Here is a 19,642-nt window from a genome sequence, read left to right on the forward strand (position 1 = left end):
TAAGGGGATTAACAGGACAGAGCCGCCAGCTCCAACACATGGTGATAGCCTCCAAAAAGGCAACCTTTTGTAAAGAGTCCCAGAGGGAGGATCCCTAAATATTTTAAGGGGAGCTTCTGCATAGCTGACAGAACCAAATACAAGTCCCAAGGTAGCAACAGAGAACGCACTAAAGGAGCTACAGATCTATCCCTTGAATAAAAAAGTATGAATCAAGTAGTGCATAGCCAGAGGATGTTGAAGGACAAATCGCAAGGGTCGAAACCCAACTCTTAGCAGTTTAACACATTACAGCTAGAAAAACAGCAAACACATTAGCTAGAGAAGGCAGAGCAGAATCACCACTGAGACAGAAGTTTTGAGAGGAAGGGGGCCCATATCCAACGACACATCACACGTGTACTCGAGGCTCTGGACCGTGTGGTCTGCTGGCTCAATGTAGATTGGGGACACCTGTTCCTTACCCAAGCCCTGATGAAGAAGCTTTGCTCATTCTGTGAGTATGGGACACTAGGGTCGTGGCCAGAACAGGGTGAAGGGCTGAACCGGCAACAGTATACAGTACATGGAACGTACAACAGCCTCAGCCTTCCCGCTGGCCGGGTCCTTGATTAACAGAGATTTCTCCACTGGAATCATAGCAGTCTTGTTCAGCCTGGAGATTAGTGGATCCACAATTGGGGGAAAATGCCACTTCTTTGAGAAGATCCTCCTCAGAGGGATACTGAACTGAAAACCGTTTAGGTACCAAAACCAGCATTACCATTCCTAGTACATAAACTAGACAGCATAGCGAAAACCTTGAACCATGAGATAACTAATAGATGAGGTCAAAGCATGCACCAGCACTTTGATTTTGCACTACAGAGGTGGTGGAAGAGTCACCCTTAGCATCAGAGGGGGCCAGATACAACTTTGCAGGGTCTGCTGGCAAATTTGAACCATAGCCGCATTGACCACTGTCTCAGAGTCCTCCTCCTCTGGGGAGATAGGAGGAGAGTGTTTCTTGTTTGCCTTATGGCTGAGCACCCATTCCACCTGGGAGAAAAAATTCATCAGTACCACGGACAGAGTGTCCAGACAAATGGAGGGGATTTAGGGTTTTCCACTGTCACAAGGGGTCAAGGCAGGGAAGATGGGTCCTGAGGGTCCATGCTGAAAACCGCATTGCTCGACAGGGGAAAGCTGCTGCAAATGCAATGTTGGGAAGGGGGGCCCCCGCAAGACTCATCACACTCAGGACCAGGAGCCTCGCCAGAGGGAAGCTGCTGTGTCCCACAGTTGTTTCAGTCAGCAGGAGAGCAGAAACAATGAGAAGGCTTATGAAAGCATTGCTCCCCACACCAGAAATGAAGAGTCTCACACGACTCAGGGAAAAATGCCCACCGCGGCTATCCCATGGTGGCCCCTGCACCTAAGAAAAAACCCATTCACTGGAATTTTTTCATAGCTGCCTCAGAAATGACTGCCTCCATGCGGCTCCCCCAGGATGTATGCTGCATCTCCAGAAAAAAAGACCACCCGCCAGCAGCTGAGGTGGATCAAGGACTGCCAACACATCCAAGGGGCCCACAGGCATTGCAACAGCCCCCGTTACATATGCAGGTAGAGCTGCCACAGAGATAAACCATGGCTCTGAAGGGAGAAAGTGATGGACACTACGGAGTCACATACAAGGTACACATGAACCACAGCAACATGCATCTGCCTTTGATCCATGGAAAGGAGGGGAAGAGAGTGCAAAATCAGCGTCACTAGCCAGCAATCACTTCCCAGGTCTACTGGGGGAAGAGCAGCTGTATTCTGAAGGAAAAGAAGTGTCCTAGGAAGGAATGACACACAGGTAGAACAAAAAATGGTGAGACAAAGACAAGGTACCCGTATTCCACCCAATCCACATAAAGGGAGAGGGGGCAGATCACTTACCTGCAGCAGGACAGTCTGCCTCCTACTGGTCGGTGGGCTGTCATCCCCAGAGTCACTGTGACAAGAACCTAGAATGTTTGGTCATGTGTGTCCCCCAGTGAGACAACACACAGGCCACCCCACTCCTTAATGGGGCTTGCCACAGCCGACCCCACAAGTAGCTAAGGGTATGCATGCGCTTGCTGGCTGAGCTGGAGTGACTACTAGGATCTATATTATCCAGCCTGTCACTCAGCTCGGCTGTTGATTGAATAACTCTCAGGCAAATCAAAAGAAACAAATGTTCAAAGGGATAGAAGCCACCAGGACACCCCCTTTCTCATATACAGGACAAAAAAACACGTCTTTGGTGGAATACAAGCGTGCACACAGTCCTCACATCAGCTAGGCAGTAACGAGTAGACTTCTATGCCTTCAATACTTTATTGTGGAGTATTTTACACTATTACACTATGGAAAGGTTTTCATCTGTTTACGTTACATGAGCAATACGGTACAGAATATCGCTGCCTTTATGTGATTGCTGTGATTTCACCTTAAATTACATTTATTTCATTACATCTGTTTCTTTACAATCTACTTGATTGAAACTGGACTTTCTTTTGTCTACGGTATCATATTTGGACTCACTACCATTTCATATTTGGACTCATTGGTTCTTGCTGCCTTCAATCAAAGTCAGTTAGCCAATGAGGAGGGGGAACTCAACAGGAGGGAGGGGCCAGGAGCACTAGTGAGCGACCCGAAAAGAGGAGTATCTGGGCTGCTCTGTGCAAAACCATTACACAGAGCAAGTAAGTATGTTTGTTATTTTTATAGAGAAAAAAACCAAGACTTTAGTTATCACTTTAAGGTTCAATGCACGGTCACTTTACCTTTAAGACATAAGGGCTGATGAAACAAGATTATTTTCACAGTCATTTTAGTTGTGTTTTGATAAGTTGAGTTTGGCTGAGTGCAACATATTACGACAATATTGTATTGTATTTGTTTGTTTCCAAGCATGTGCAGTATTGGTCACTCATTTTTTTCAGACAAATACTGCACTGATTAAACAAAAATTGTTTGTTCTGGTATTGTATGAGAAATTTTTTTTGTAGTTGTCCCTAATTTCCTACGAACTGTCGTGATCGGCTCTTGAAAGCGATGTACGAACGATCAGATTATTGTAGGATCGCTTCAAAAGAGGTATTTTCCATCCCATTTTTTCATCATGTGTACTAGGTTTAAGCCCTCACTTCTTGAACCTAGGCAAAACACTGATCTGCCTATAAAAGATAGGGGGTTTACCTTTAGTAAGGACTGCCCATAGGCTTTACTTTTTTTTCTGTCTAGTGTCCTTCTACTGTCCTACCTGAAGGTGGCGCTATAACCCTACAGTCAAGAATCTTGTCGAGTAGTGTCCTTCAATTAAAGGAGTTGTAAAGTCTCAAGATTTTTCACCTTAATGCATTCTATGTGATACTTCTGTGTGCATTGGATAGCATGTCCCCTGTTGGGCACCATGGTTCCTTCTGTCAATTCCAATGTCATTACAAAACAGAACAGTGGTGTAGAGGCCAGCAGGGGGAACTACAGAGCTTAGTAGGGTACCAGATATCCTACATGTTGGATACCAGCGATGTCTGAAACTCTACAAGAGAGTGAAGATGGAGAGAAGGGATTCACTGCCCAACATAATAAGAAGTATTACCGGTAATTATTCTACAGGCTGCTTCTGATTTACTTTATCATTTTGAGCAACAGGGTCACTTTGAACCAGTTTCATACAGGTAGTTGAAATTTGAGATAATCAAAAAATGAGTATGAATATACAATGATTTTTACAACAATATTTTGTATCAGTAAACCGAGAACAGCTTTATTGGGGAACAGTAGACTAAGCATTAGTGCAGGGGTGGGCCTGAGCAAATTTCACTTGTTTCCATGCATCATGTGACTAGTCCAGCAGTTGCCGCTTCAGTATCAAATTTTACTGCAAAAAATGTAAGTGGAATCTTCCAAATTGCAGTCTAGAGTTTTGTTAGCAGTGGCTGCAGCAGGCCCTGTGGGAAGAAGTACTTAGGGCAAAAAATATAGAAGAATCCACTGCTTAAACGAGAATAAGAGGGGAAGATTAACACCTTGAAGTCACCTCTAAATTATTGCTCAGCCTGGAGTTCATCTTTACATTTTCTCAGCTTTTCAAAAAATGTCATGAAACGATTGTGCAGCATGCAGAACAGGTTGTAATTCTAAGTTTAAAGGGCTGAATTTAGTTTGTAACATTTCAAGCTGCTCAGAACTCATCTAACATAGAACAGAAGCAATTAGACCTTTATTCCCATTCTTCAGTTAAATAAAAATCTTTCAACCAGGAATGGAAACCTTTTCACAAAAGTGCTTCCTTTCAGCTTTGAATCCTCAGTGACTAGAAAAATGTTCCAAGCCTTATTAATACTATTTTAATGTCACTTGAGTAATATAACACATATGTAATATAGTCCTGAAAATACATTTCCAGGCTCAGCGAACAGCCGTCTAAATGATTTTATAAGTGAGTGAGTCAGTGAAAATAATAGATTGCACATCAAAAGTGATTCTGCATGCACCATAAAAATGAAGCAACCACAAATGTTTCTGTAAAATCTGCCATATATATTTGAAAATAATGGAATTTCCTTAAGTGTATACTTACCTGAACAGATCCTCAGCCAGGGATTGTTCTCTAGCTTGCTGAGTCTGCTCCTGTAAAGAGAGCAATATTAAAGTTAAAACGTTACATAAATGTCATCATGCAGAAAGCTATCTCGAAGCTTCAGCTACATCATATTAGGCTCCATATAGACAGGCGCGGAGGCTAAAATTGTGATAACTACATGTGTGCTAGAATACGGAGGCCCAACATAGTAAAGGAGCAAAACTAACCACACACAATAACACTGCTACACTTTACAGGCAGCTTAAAATGCCCAGACCAAACCTGCGGCATAAGGCTCCATGTACACGGGACGCTGGAAATGGCCGTTTAGGAGCAGTTGAGCGTTTTTTTCAGAAGCCCCTGAACCCATCTACATTTTATCTTATCTGTCCATGTACACCAGGTCGTTTACAGTCATTTGCAGGCAGTTGCGTTCAGGGACTGTTTTTAGAACGCAATTATTTGCGTTCGAACGTGTGTTTCCCGGCGTTTCAAACGCACAAACGCGTCCGAATGCGTCTGAACGCGTCCGAACGCGTCCGAACGCGATGACCCGCGTTTAGCATTCGCGTTTTTCCATTTTAAAGGGGAATAATTTTTTTGACCTCTAGGAACGCTTCTAAACGCAAACGCCCGCAAACGCTGCTAAACGCCCGCTAAACGCTGGTACAAACGCGACCGAACGGACGTTTCAAACGTCCTAAAAATTCCAGCATTCAAAGGGACTTTTAACAACGTCCCGTGTACATGGAGCCTTAAGCAGAAACCTTTAAGTTGCATGATTGTTCAAGGTCAGTGATTAGGTAGGGAAGTACAGATAAGGACTATGTGCCATTGAATCAACATGAAAGCCAGGCAATGAGCAATATTATTAGGAGAGGCCATCAATTGTCACCATCATATTCCCTCGGTACAGGTTTCCTATAACATAATTCTACCATTCTCATCTCCCATCTTGACAGCTTACAGACACAAGGACCCGCAAAAAGAATGCAGTTGGGAATTCAGTCCTTATCATCTGTAATGTTGTGAAGTCAGAGGATGTCAAATACAACCTAGAAATCTACTATAAATCTACATCATTATTATATCTATAATGACAGGTTTACTTCATTGGCTAGTTCGATATCCTGTGCCAGCAGCATGGACTAGCACCGCATGGGTAAAGCTTGTAGACCCTGCAGGCACAAATATTGAAGGATGAAAGTCACAGAAAAGTATTGTTTTGAGAGCTTGTGTGCTGAGCCATTCCACATAACACACTGGGATTGAAGACTGTGTATATAACAGGTGATTCTTTTCTGAGCTTAGTGAATAAGATGAAGCTGTGCCCACTTTACAGTGGAATTAAACTCCACTTTTGAACTTGTCCCTACAGGTAAGCCTATAATAAGGCTTACAAGTAGGTACAGTGAATATCTCCTAAACCTGCACTGTTTAGGAAATATTCACACAACATAGAGCCGGTGACGTCACCTGCGCATGCACTATGACCATACAGCACCTTCAGAGCTTTTCAGGGCTCCCGCATGCATGGGCAAGAATGACGTCATCGTGTTCCCGGCCTCTCATACAGCCGAAGGAAAACTGGGTGAAGATGCCAGGGAGCATTGACAGTGCTAGGAGGCTCCGTGTACAGATAAGTCTGTCATAATGTGCTGGTATGCGGTGCATATTAGTACATTATGACTTAAAGCTGCAGGGGGACCCATTGTTTTTTTTTTTTTTTTATCTTTCGGGCTGTTTACTACCGATTTAAAGTGGAACTCCAGCAACAGGCCTTTTTACAAGTTCTTAAGGGAAAAAAAAAAGTTATCTCATGTGAGATATATTACATGCACAGCTCCATCCTGTTTGCTGTATAATTCATTAATTTCTAGTAGCCTGATACTACAACAAGCACTCTACTTTGGGCACTGACTTTGAGAGCTTTGGCTCTCATACATTGAAGGGATTCTGATTACTCTCTCTGTACACAGAAAACAAGGCACTCTGTGAATGGACAAGAACGCACATTGAAGTCACACTATCGTGTACCTGAACCTCCTATCTCCTCAATCATTCACAGAATGCCTTATATTCCCTTCATGTTTTAAGAATGGGGAAAGGAATAGGAGGGTAAATTACAGGATTCCTTCACTGCTAAAGCTGTAAAAGGCAGCACTATATGTAGAGCGCTGGATGTAATATCTGTGGGTAAAAATGAATGAAGTATACAGTAAACAGGACAGAGCTGAGCATATAGAACACCTAACAAGAGACAACTTATGTGTAAAGATGCCAGTGACGGGAGTTCCACTTTAATCTCCAATAAAAGCTAGGTAAACATTCACTTTGCTAAGTGAACAGCTTTAACTCTTTTAGTAAATCAACACACTCCTCCTGTCCCAGCATTAGGGAGAGCTGTGAAGGCTTCAAGAACACCAAGCTAAATCCTAAATATCAGTGTGTGTGGGTCCTCAGCAAAGTGGTAATTCTGCTTAAAGATTTTATTGAAAGTCTTAGTAAAGATTACTAGAAAAGCAGTTTCTTTGTGTACGCATCCTTCTAAAAGAATATATTAATTCAAAGAAAGTCTATGCTTCTCCTGGTTTTTGGAATGTAATAAACTGGCCCAGAGCTGCTCATGTTAGTTTAAGCCTGATGACGTACAGTATGTACCACATAAATGAAGAATTATACACACAGCACCATATACAGAGACTTTCTGGAAACAGAGCCATTAGGGAAAGGTCTGACTTACTGTGAAATTAGATATAATGTATATGTCTAATTTTATATCTAGCTCAAAAAAAAAAAACATAAATAAGATATACTGCTCCAGGACCATACAAGTTTTAACATATATTCTATATTACACGGAGGAAAATGTCTGTCCCAATGACTGACTACTAGCTATAACTAACTAATTACATAAAACTATACAGTATAACTATTTATCATTGCCAAATTCTTGACTGCCACCAGTGTAATGGTATGAACTGTACATTGAAACAAGGACCATTCGGATGGTGGGATGCTGGCAAGAGGGAAACAATGTATAAGAAAGCTGTGTTGTAATCTAGACCCCAGGGAGGGATATGCACCAATAAATAGGTAAAAAAGCACAGCATGTGATTTCAATTCAAAGCCTATATTGTTAACTTGTCTTCCATTACCTCCATCTCCTGACGTAACCATTGTTCCAGTTCTGAATTCTTCTTCTTGTCATGAGCAATTAAGTCTGAGCCTCCTATGATATGAGGAAAGCTTCCAGCTCCTGGATAGGCAATCTGTTAAAATTAATAAAAGGAATCCATCAACCTTTTTAAGGAAAAAAACTGTGGAATTTTCTGGGGTCCCAAAGATTAAACAGTAGCACACACACACACACACACACACACACAACAGAACCCAACAGCTTAGAACTAGGTTGATGCCACTCATTTATTCCTCAGCAGGTCTGACTCATTAACAAAAATGAAAGCTTTGCTTCCATTCCTGTACTTAGTACATCATTTATGATGATACAATGGGGTCAACCTGCTACTAAAAAGCAAAAAGTTGAATTTTTGTAAGAACTTACCATAAAATTATTTTCTCCGAGTCCTCTGACAGTCGCAGCCGTTCAGTATTCCTTCACCATTGGGTAATGTGCCCTCTCTGCAGGAGCAGGCTAGGTAGTGAAAAGGTGAACAACAAAAGCTTTACACAGACACACCTCTAGGGGGCTGTCCCTCGGTGCTGCTCTTCAGTTTCGTAACAAGCAGTACAGGAAGACAATCAACCCCAAAAAATAGAGGGGCGGGGGCTGCGACTGTCAGAGGACTCAGAGAAAAGAATTTTACGGTAAGTTCTATGGTTCTATTTTCTCTTATGTCCTCTGACAGTCGCAACCCGTTCAGTATTCCTTCACGATTGGGACGTCCCAAAGCAGTGCAGGTGTGAGGGGTGGGAAGACGCAACCAAAGAAAAGGCAACGTGTCAACCAGGCTAGAGAAAAGAATCAAGCCAACAGGGCAACAGAAGCTCAACAGGAGCCAACCCCAGAACAAAATTCACCCCAAGAAGAGACAGAACAACACATCTCTTCAAACAACTGCCATGCTCAAAACAATGCAGCCAAAGCAAGCATCCGAGGATGCCATCACATCAAGTTTTCCAAAGAAAATAAAAAACTGAGACAAGGCGTCCCAGCAGGGTACCCTAGTCCTACTCCTGAGCAAGGCAGCAATTAACTGAAGAGCAGCACCAAGTGGCTGATGGGTAATGTCTGAGGGACAGCCCCCTAGAGATGTGTCTGTGTAAAGCTTTTGTTGTTAACCTTTTCACTACCTAGCCTGCTCCTGCAGAGAGGGCACATTACCCAATGGTGAAGGAATACTGAACAGGCTGCGACTGTCGGAGGACATAAGAGAAATAACCTTTTTCCAGAAACTGTTATTTCAGTAGCCCTGCTGCAAAGGCTAAGGGCTCATTTATACTTGAGGTTGGGGATGGTATAGTTAAAGAGGAGCTCCAGGCTCCCCCCAAAAAATTTAAGTCAGTAGCTGCAAATACTGTCATGGCACTTTTTGGGAGAAAGCAGGCACCCGGTTTTGACAGGTGCCCGCTCCCCCAAAAAAAGTGGAAAATGTGGCAGTGGTGGGGGTGCAAACAAGTGTAACTTCCCCTTTTGGGTGGAGCTCTGCTTTAAGCCAACCTCCAATGGCTTCTCCCTTTAGCTGCAAAGGCAGCAGGATATTACCCCTATGGAATATAACAAATCACAAATTAAAATGAGAAGTGGAGTATTTGTATAAATCTCCTTCAAGAACCCCAAAAGTATCATCCCATAATCCCAACATCAAATACAAAACCAAACATGCAAGTGGGACTTTAGAACATGCAAACAGGAGCCAGGTATGCAAAAACCTGGTTAACAGTAAAATTAATTGTGGTCACCTTCACATCAATGTAAGACTGAAAGATGTGATTGTGCCAGTAAAACTGTGTTTATATTCTAACAAGCATCTAAGTTGGACTATTAGTATCATGATTTCATTATTGCCCCCATACACCCCCCCCCCCCCCCCACAAAAGATCAGATTTAATCTTTTGCATGTGGTCCTGCCATGCACGGCCACAAAAATAAGCTGTATCAAGAATGCGCAAATAACAAAGATTATAGAAAAAACATTAAACGGTATACTGAAGTTAAGCTTAGGCTATCAAATACTCCACGCGGAGTGGAGTAGTGTCCTAGTGTCCTAAACCTCATTCAAACCGGGGGCCCGAGGTGCTACAAAGCAGATATGCAAACCACAGAGCCACCACCTTCTGTTAAGCATCTGCCCCCTCACCCCCCTTCCTGTGACATTGGGCCAGGGATCTTTACCCCACACCCACTGTCACAATTCAAAAAGAGAGCGGCTGTGCGGGGCTCCGCCCACACGGTCACGTCCTTCATTCACAGATCCCTGTAAACAATTACAAGTACCATCAGCCTTTGTGGCTGAAGACTTGTAGTTCTCAATGAACAACCAGGATGCCGATGAGCACTCTAGGTAGTTCATTTAACTTCCTGTCATTCAGTAATTGCCTGCCTGTAAGGGGTACGGGAAGACAGCTACACAGACAGTCTTCAGGAATGGGGCATTACACCCATGATCTGCTGATCGTGGGTGCAATGCATTACAGGCTCCAAATAATAAATAAATAAATGTTATTTTTTTTACCTGCAAAAAATTGTACATGCATTATTTTTTTTTGTAAATATGAACTTATTCTTTAATTTAGTAGTGATTTAAATCTGCCAGATCTAACAAAATCACAGAAGGATCAACTGAAATAACAGCAACTGCAATACAAAATAAAGCAAATTATGTAAACAGTATCCCCTTCAGTGAATACCTTTCTGAATTTTTTAAAATTAGGTCCATTTCTTTGCTTGGTATTGGTGGTGTACTGACTGCATCCTGCTTGCCGACTGACAACAAGTGTTCGAAACTCTGTCAGCAAAAGTCTGTTTGGAAAGTTGTCGTCATTTTCATTCTTTGGGTGCACCATCATAGTCTGTATGAAGGATTTTGAAAGTTGGAATTGAGAGATTATTATTTAATATATATATATATATATATATATATATATACTGTATATGTAAAACTAAAATAGCCACATTAAAATGCATTGCAGAAAGACCCTGCGAAAATACCTTTTCTTGCCTTTATCCGACCCTTGGAGCACTATTTCTTCCACTGACAGCAATGATGGGGCACAATTCCTACCACTGACACCATTGATCGGGCACAATTTCTTCCACTGACACGAATGATGGGGCACTAATCCTCCCGCTGATGCCAGCTATGGGGCACTAATCCTCCCACTGATGCCAACAATGGAATACTATTCCTCCCACTGATACCAAAGATGGAACACTATTCCTACCACTGATACCAATGATGGAACACTATTCCTCCCACTCATGCCAACGATAGGGCAGCATAACCCCCCCCCCCCCCCATCTCTGACCCAATAAAGATGGATCATTTTTTACTCCTGCTGATGCCAGGGCAATGTGTTATACTCCCACTGGCCAAAGAAACTTATGGCAGTCCTCTACAATACACATATACATTTTCATGCACCTGGCAGCCTTGGCTCAAGCAAATTTCATCGTCACAGATGACATCCCATTTTTTGGATTTGTAACATAAGTGTCACAGAGTTCCCTTTAGTTTCCGTGGTTCTCTGGGGGGGTACTCTCTTCCTACTTTTGCATCCTTACCCTATATTTCTTCTTCTCTCTGCCTTGCTTGTGCTCCTCCTCTTTCCCTCTAGAACTCCTGTTTCGCCCTTCTCCACAGCCTCTCCCCTCTGCTATTTTCTCTAGCATATCAGTGGTCCCATTTCTCTCAGATAACCATGCAAGAACCACCCCATGCAAGACCTACCTTGCTCCAATATGATCATTTATTCATGGGCTTCCTTGTGACATTACTTTGAATAGTCCTTAAAGTAAAACTAAAGGCAAAACTTTATTTTTTTTTGGTTTTGGATAGAGTACAGGGGAATTAGAATACCTGTCAGTTTTTATTGCTGTCTGTGCCCCGTTCTGATGACCTGGAGGTCCCCAAGGAATTCCCTTAATTTGCAGGGATTTTCACTCACTTCCTGTTTGGCTATGGGACACGATGTTAAGGGAAATCTCCGCAATGGGACACAGATGGCGAAAAAAAAATCTGACGGGTTATAACTCTCCTTTATGCTATCCAATGTAAAAAAAAATGTTTTGCCTATAGTTCTGCTTTAAGAAAAGACAAAGAAGCAGCATTGACATCATTCAGCCCACAAAACTGCAGTGTATTGTGAACTCACAATGAGAAATTAGGATGCAATAAACAGGCATTTTTATGTACTTGCAGGGTCTTTAATGGAATAAAACACACACACAGGACAAAACTGCGCCAATGTTAACTAAATCCTATAAGAAACCGAGGACAGATGCTCTGGCTGTGCGGAGTGCAGCCCAAAGCAGGCTGGGCTCAGATGGCTTCTTAAACAGTCATCAAGACCTTCCATAAATAAAATTACCTTTTTGTCCTCACATGGTGATTCTGGCTCCTGTTTTACCAATGGTTCAGTTTTTACTTTTTGTTCACTTTGCTGGGGAACCTGAGAAAAATAAATAAATGTAACAGGCATCAAAAAATACACAAATGAACCATTTCAAGGAAAATGTATCATCATTACCAGGATCCCATCCCTCCCCGTGAATGGTGGCTAATCTGTGTGTGGAATTTTCAATTAGTGGAAAACAAAGTATGCCACATTACTTACAAATAATTAATCCTCTGAAGCATTGCTACAATTGCTGGAATGTAAAACTGGCAGCGTGGTTTTCCCCTCTCTATTCATGCTGAGCTTGTGAAAATGGACAGGGCTGTGAAATCAATCTTTAATAGCCTGGTATGTCTGGACAAAGCCAAAAATGTGACACAAACAGACTTATTAAGAGCTGACCTTATGATCAGATTAGATGGCATGGGGAACAAAAGCTACTGAGATTATACTGGATCAAACTAGAGGAGAGAACAGTTCAAGAAGAACTGGATCCAGAATCCCAGGTTAGTCAGCCTTAGAAGTTGCAGTGTTAAATGATCGGATCCTGTGTGACCGTGCTCTGTATCCACTACTGCTTCTTAAATTCTGTAGCAGTAGGTACTGAAAAGGGAATTCTCGAGTAGGGCCAAATCAGTACAGACCATACACAATAGTAACTGTGCAATGTGTATAGTACCACAAAAACCCTCCTGAACAAGGATAATTGATGAAATCCCCTACGGTAACCTGCAATGGGTTAGGGAGAAGCGAGATCACCTGAACGGAAACACTCAAGTCGAAGTACATGAGATGAAGTGTAGATGAGCAGATAGTAGCAGTGTATCCCATAGATATGGAGATCAGTGGAATCAGTAGAGTCAGTCAAGTGATATAGTCATTATATAGACATATTGTGCAGAGCCTGAAGTGGATGACAGCCTGAAGTGGATTAACGGAGGATAAACTGAACTGCCTGTCGTGGACTCCAAGAGACGGTAGCCTGAAGGTGGAGTAGGATTGGGTAAAGGTGGAAATCGAGATTGGAGGGCACAGCTTATAAGTTCATCAGGGCCATAATGGCTATGGAGGTGAAGTATGACTGGACCAGAGGTACTGGGTGAATCCCCAGTACAGTTCTCCGTGCATGGAGCACTATTAAAAGTGGTATGTACTCAATGATGTATGTCCAATGTCTTGTTCAAGCCGAGTAGAAGTAGATATCCGGATTATGTGTCCACACTGCTCACCTGTCTCTGGTCGGGCTAGTTCAGCTCTATTAGGCAGTGGCTGAGACAAATATCCATCCAATTCAGCCAGGTATAGTTTCAGGTTTACGCTTGCATATGACAGCTCAGCTTCAGCCTGTTCTAGTCTGCTCAGGTCTCCAACCGTGTGAATAAATCAGATGTCGGGGAAATCTCACATCTCTGGGTAGGGGGGAGGCCACAGGGTTAGGTCAGGAGTCCAGGACCCCCATGAACTGCTAACGACGTGTTTCACCTGCTGTGTGCATGCAGGCTTCCTTCAGGAACAATTATCCTTGTTCATGAGGGTTTTTGTGTTACTATACACATTGCATAGTTACTATTGCCTATGGTCTGTACCGATTTGGCCCTACTTGAGAATTCCCTTTTTAGCACCTGCTGCTACAGAATTTGAGCAGTGGTGGTGGATACATACAGAGCACAGCCACACAGGATCCAACCATATAACTCTGCAATCTTGTTCATGATCTCGAATCCAAACTTTTTATCACATGTGACAACGTTGTCAATTTTTATATGGTGTGTTTGGTGGAGGTAGTGTCTTATTTTCTACTTTATTGATGTGATTTTTTCATGGAATTCCATTTGGTGATATGTTTTAAGCATTTCTTCCTTTAAATTTTGATAATTATGGCTTACAGCTAGTGGAAACCCAAAGGCCCCTTTCACACGGGCTTTCCAATCACGTCCGCCTGTCAGTTTTTCAGGCGGACCTGATCGGATTCTCCATGTACCCCTATGGAGCAGCGGATGTTAGTGGTGACATGATCGCGCAGACACCTGCTGCTCTCCGATCCGATGTGGTCCGTGAAATCCAGACGGATGGAAACTCTATTTTCCATCCGTCTGGAGGATTGGAAGAAAACGGACAAGCGGTCGGTTTTCATCCTATCTTCCATAGAAGAGAGCAGGACTCGGACAGCTTCGTCAAAGTAAGCAGAGACGGAGCTGTCATCTGCCTGCTCAGTGGGGATCGGCGGATCGATCCCAGCTGAGCAAAAGCACGTGTGAAAGGACCCTAAATTCAGTATCTCAGAAAAATTTGATTTTTTACTTACCATAAAATCCATTTCTCTGAGTCCACCGACGGACGTAGCAGCTGCTTTAAATCATAGATGAATGGATAATAAGCCCCTCCCACTAGGAGTGACCAGGTAGAGCCAACGGGCTTTGTCATACCCAGAGGGGCGGGGTCCCTTGGTTATTACCCCTGGCCTCATCGTTGCATCTTCAGTTTAGTTGCAAGCAGTGAATAATAACCAAAACCCAACTCTTCAGAGAAAAGAGGGGTGGGAGCTACGTCCGTCGGTGGACTCGGAGAAATGTATTTTACGGTAAGTAAAAAATCCCATTTTCTCTTTCGTCCACCGATGGACATAGCTGCTGCTTTAAATCATAGACGGATAGGACGTCCAAAAGCAGTAACCACTGAGGGGTGGGGAAAGGACAAACTTAAAAGAATGCAATTCCCACGGCTAACATAGCCAATTACATAACATGGAGCCCAACAAGCAACAACTGGGGCTCAATTGTAGCAAAACCATAAAGGAGAAGGAAAAGAGGACTGCTCCTTAAATGGCGGCCTGCAAAACCTTGCGGCAAAAGGACACATCCGAGGATGCTAACACATCCACTCTGTAAAACTTGGTGAACGTATGTACAGACGACCAAGAGGCCGCCTTGCAAGCCTGCATCACTGACGCCTGATGGCGGAAAGCCCTGCGTAGAGTGAGCCGTGACAGGGAAAGGAGGAACCTTGCCCTTAGGAGAATACGCCTTCACCACCGTCTGATCCATTGAGAGATGGTAGCCGCAGCCTGACCCTTACGGGGTCCATCCGTATTCACAAACAGAGAGTCCGACTTACCAAAGGACTCGGTAGTCTCCAAAAACACCTGTATCGCCCGAACAACATCCAAGCAAACAAGGCAATTTCCTTAGGATGTGAAGGTTTCAGACAGAGTGTACCGTTTGCAGTTTTGGAGAAGCCATGTGGGGGACACAGCAAACATGTGCAAGAAGGTGCTCTGGTCAGATGAGACGAAAATTAAAATGTTTTGCCTAAAAGCAAAACGCTATGTGTGGTTGAAAACTAACACTGCACATCACCCTGAACACACCATCCCCACAGTGAAACATGGTGGTGGCAGCATCATGTTGTGGGGATGCTTTTCCTCAGCAGGGACAGGGAAGCTGGTCAGAGTTGATAGGAAGATGAATGGAGCAAAATACAGGGCAATCGTAGACAAAAATCTGCTAGAGTCTACAAAAGACTTAAAACTAGGGCAGAGGTTCACCTTCCAGCAGGACAACGATCCTAAACATTCAGCCAAAGCTACAATGAAATGGTTTAGAGCAAAGCATATTCATGTGTTAGAATGGCTCAGTCAAAGTCCAGATCTAAATCCAATTGAGAATCTCTGGCAAGACTTCCAATAGCTGTTCACAGACGCTCTCCATCCAATCTGACAGAGCTTGAGCTTTTTTGGCAGGCAGAATGGGAAAAAAAGTTCACTCTCTAGATGTGGTAGAGACATATATGTGCCACTTTGTGTTGGTCTATCACATAAAATCCTAATAAAATACATTTATGTTTTTGGTTGTAACATAAAATGTGGACAATTTCAAAGGGGTTTGAATACTTTTTCAAGGCAGTGTATGCAAGTTTCACTTTTTGAATTGAATTACTGAAAAAAAAAAAAAACTGGACTTTTGTAAAAACGTACCGAAAAATCCTTTTCTTTGAAGTTCATCGACAGACACAGCTCCATCTAGTCAGAGACTACAGGGTTATGCTCCTCCCATCAGGAATAGGTACTAGGCAGGAAAAAAGCTTAACCACACCTATTGGGGCTGTCCCTGCAGGCATAACCCCACACACCCTGCTATCATCAAACAGTTTAGTTGCAAGCAGTGTTTAGAATAGAAATTAAACCTATTCACTCAGAAGTAGAGGGGTGGGTACTGCGTCTGTCAAACTTCAGAGAAAAGGATTTTTCCATAAGTTCTTACAAAAATCCAGTTTTCTCTATCGTTCAAAGACAGATGCCGCTCCATCTAGTCAGAGACTACAGGGATGTCCCAAAGCAGTATATTCATGAGGGGTTTGAAGACAACCCAAACGGAAACGTATCTCCCCAAAGGCTTAACTTAGCCAATCAGGTAACATGGAGCTCAACCAGGAACAACTGGAGCTCAGCCTGAAAACACAATACACCCTCAAAGAGAAACAAAAAGTTCTCTTTAAACAGCAGCCTGCAAAACCTTGCGGTCAAAGGAAGCATCCAAAGATGCCAACACATCTACTTTGTAGAATTTTGTAAACATGTGCACAGGCGACCAAGTTGCCGCCTTGCAGACTTACAGCACCGACGCCTGATGGCCAAGCCCAAGAGGCACTCAGTGCTCTCATAGAATGCGCCTTCATCGGGAAAAGGAGGAACCTGACCCTTCAGTGAACAAGCTTGAACTGCCGTCTGCCTGATCCATCTGGATATGGTCGCCGCAGACACAGCCAATTCCTTACGAGATCTTTCTGTAAGGATAAAAAGAGCGTCTGATTTTCTAAAAGACTCAGTGGTCTCCAGATAGACCCTGATCGCCTGAATCACATCCAAAGAGTGGAACGCAATTTCCTTAGAATGTTTGGGCTTAGGGCAGGGTGAAGGCAACACAATGTCTTCATTCAGATGAAAATCAGAAACAACCTAAGGAAGAAACGACTGATCAGGTCGAATTACAACTTTATCCCTGTGAATAACCAGATAAGATGAGCGGAAGGACAACGCTGCCAGTTCAGATACTCTGCGAACGGAAGTGATAGCCACCAAGGCAACCTTCTGGGACATCGAAAAATACGATTTTTGTAAGATCTTCCTGTAAAATATTTTTCTCTGATGTCCATCGACAGACGCAGCTTCATCTTCATGAGCTGAGTGGATTATGCTGCCACCTGCAGGAGTAGTCTAGGCAGTACGTTAGTACAAAGTTTTTAATATATCCACGCCCACGGGGCTGCCCCTCCAGGAATAACCCCCACTGCCACAGCCCAGCACATCAGTTTAGTTGCAAGCAGTAAAGACAAAAGAACCATCCCCAGAGGAGCGGGTGCTGCGTCTGCCGATGGACATCAGAGAAAAAGATTTTAAGGTAAGATCTTACAAAAATCGTATTTTCTCTATCGTCCATTGACAGACGCAGCCTCATCTTCATAAGCTGAGTGGGATGTCCCAAAGCAGTATAAGCATGAGGGGTGGGAGAAACACAACCAAACAGTAGCGTCAACTCCAAGAGGCTATACCTAGCCAACCGGGCAATATGGAGCTCAACCAAACAGGAGCTCACCAAGGCAAAAAAAAACCCCTAAGAGGATAATTAAAAAAAAAAAATTCTCTCACGAAACAGCAGCCTGCAAAACCTTACAGCCAAAAGAGGAATCCAAAGAAGCCAACAAATCCAACTTGTAAAATTTTGTAAAGGTGTGCACAGACGACCAAGTCGCTGCCTTACAAACTTGTATAACAGAGGCCTGGTGGCGCAAAGCCCAAGAGGCACTCAGCGCTCTCACTCACTCACTGTAGTAGAATGCACCCTCACAGGAAAAGGAGGAACCTGACCCTTGATTGAATAAGTCTGAACAACCGTCTGTCTGATCCATCTCGAAAAGGTAGCAGCGGACACAGTCAAACCTTTGCGAGGACCGTCTGGAAGGACAAAGAGAGCGTCCGACTTCCTGAAGGACTCAGTACCGTCAGATAAACCCTTTATGCCCGAACCACATCCAGAGAGTGCAAGACAACTTTCTTGGGATGTTTAGGCTTAGGACATAAGGAAGGGCAACACAATGTCTTCATTTAGATGAAAATCTGACACCACCTTAGAAAGAAAAGACAGATGAGGTCGGAGGACCACTTTATCCCTGTGGACCACCAAATAAGGCGAACGACAAGACAGCGCCGCCAACTCAGAGACTCTGCGAGCAGAAGTGATAGTCACTAGGAAGGCAACCTTCTGTGACAAAGAAAGCAGAGAAATCTCCCCAATATTCTCAAAACAGAACAGAAAAAAACAGCTCCCACGGAGGTAACGGGGATCTCCTCGGAGGAGCCAGAGGACGCACCCCCTGAATGAAAGTGCGAATCAGACTATTAGTAGCCAACGGACGTTGGAAGTAAATAGCCATGGCCGACACCTGGCCCTTGATAGTGTCCAACGTCAAGCGCTGCTCAACCCCTTTCTGTAAGAAGGCCAGAACCTTAGCTATAAAGAACAAGCAAGAGTGCAGCAATTCACGCCATGAAATGTACGCTTTCCACGTACGATGATAGATCTTCCTAAGTGTCGACTTCCTGGCCTTCAAAAGGGAAGGAATCACAGATTCAGAGAGACCTCTATCCCTCAACACCTTGCTTTCAACAGCAAAGCCGTTAAAGCCAGCGACCGTAAAGCAGGATGGAAGATCGGTCCTTGAGATAGTAGATCTTCCCTCAGAGGAAGAAGCCATGGAATATCCACGACCATTTTTACCAGCTCTACATACCAGGACTGCCAAGGCCAGTCTGATGCCACCAGAACGACCGGAATGCCTTCCATTGCCACCCGGCGAAGAAACCTCGGCAGGAGAATGAGCGCAGGGAAGGAATAGATCAGGCGATACTGACTCCAAGGAGCCACCAGAGCGTCTGTGGCGTCGGCCAGAGGATCCGGAGACCTGGCCACAAACCTCTGAACTTTCCTCTTGAGTCGAGACGCAAACAGATCCACCTCCGGAGTCCCCAACCAGATGAAACACCTCCGGATGAAGGGACCATTCCCCTTGATCCAAAACCTGATCCGCCTGCCGATTCTCCACACCTGGGATGTGGACTGCGGAGGTTGACAGGTCCTCTTCACCATCTGACTGCGAGGACAGGGACCCCTCAGGTAGGGGGGCGTCCGGGGCGACCACATCAGCCTCTGAATCAGAGGATACCTCCATAGATGTAGAAAGCAGCGGCCGTTTTTGGCTATTAACTTTTTTAATGACTAAATCAACTTTACTCACCAGGCTTTCCAGAGGTGCTGAAACCGCGGCCAGCGACTGCGATCTGGACTGACCGGGAGTCGCACAGAGTGGGTCTGAGGGTAATTGCACAGTTTGGGACTCCATATTGCAATTTGCAAAAACCTACTGTCGCTTTAAGAGCGCCGATCGCGGTACCCACCACCGATC

At 43.9% G+C, this 19,642-nt stretch overlaps 1 protein-coding gene across 1 annotated transcript in view; it reads right to left on the reverse strand.

Annotated features, from left to right (window-relative positions):
- NBN (nibrin) overlaps positions 1-19,642 on the reverse strand; it is a 147,301-nt gene that overhangs the window by 16,205 nt on the left and 111,454 nt on the right. Inside the window, exons 12-15 of the mRNA XM_082258007.1 lie at positions 12,158-12,238; positions 10,478-10,639; positions 7,765-7,878; positions 4,604-4,653 (exon numbers count right to left, since the gene is read on the reverse strand). Coding sequence (XP_082114133.1) covers positions 4,604-4,653; positions 7,765-7,878; positions 10,478-10,639; positions 12,158-12,238 — 407 coding nt within the window. The remainder of the gene's footprint in view (positions 1-4,603; positions 4,654-7,764; positions 7,879-10,477; positions 10,640-12,157; positions 12,239-19,642) is intronic.

This window comes from Pelophylax lessonae, assembly GCF_965119305.1.
Source record: "Pelophylax lessonae genome assembly, chromosome: 5".
NCBI classification, from domain to species: Eukaryota; Metazoa; Chordata; class Amphibia; order Anura; family Ranidae; genus Pelophylax; species Pelophylax lessonae.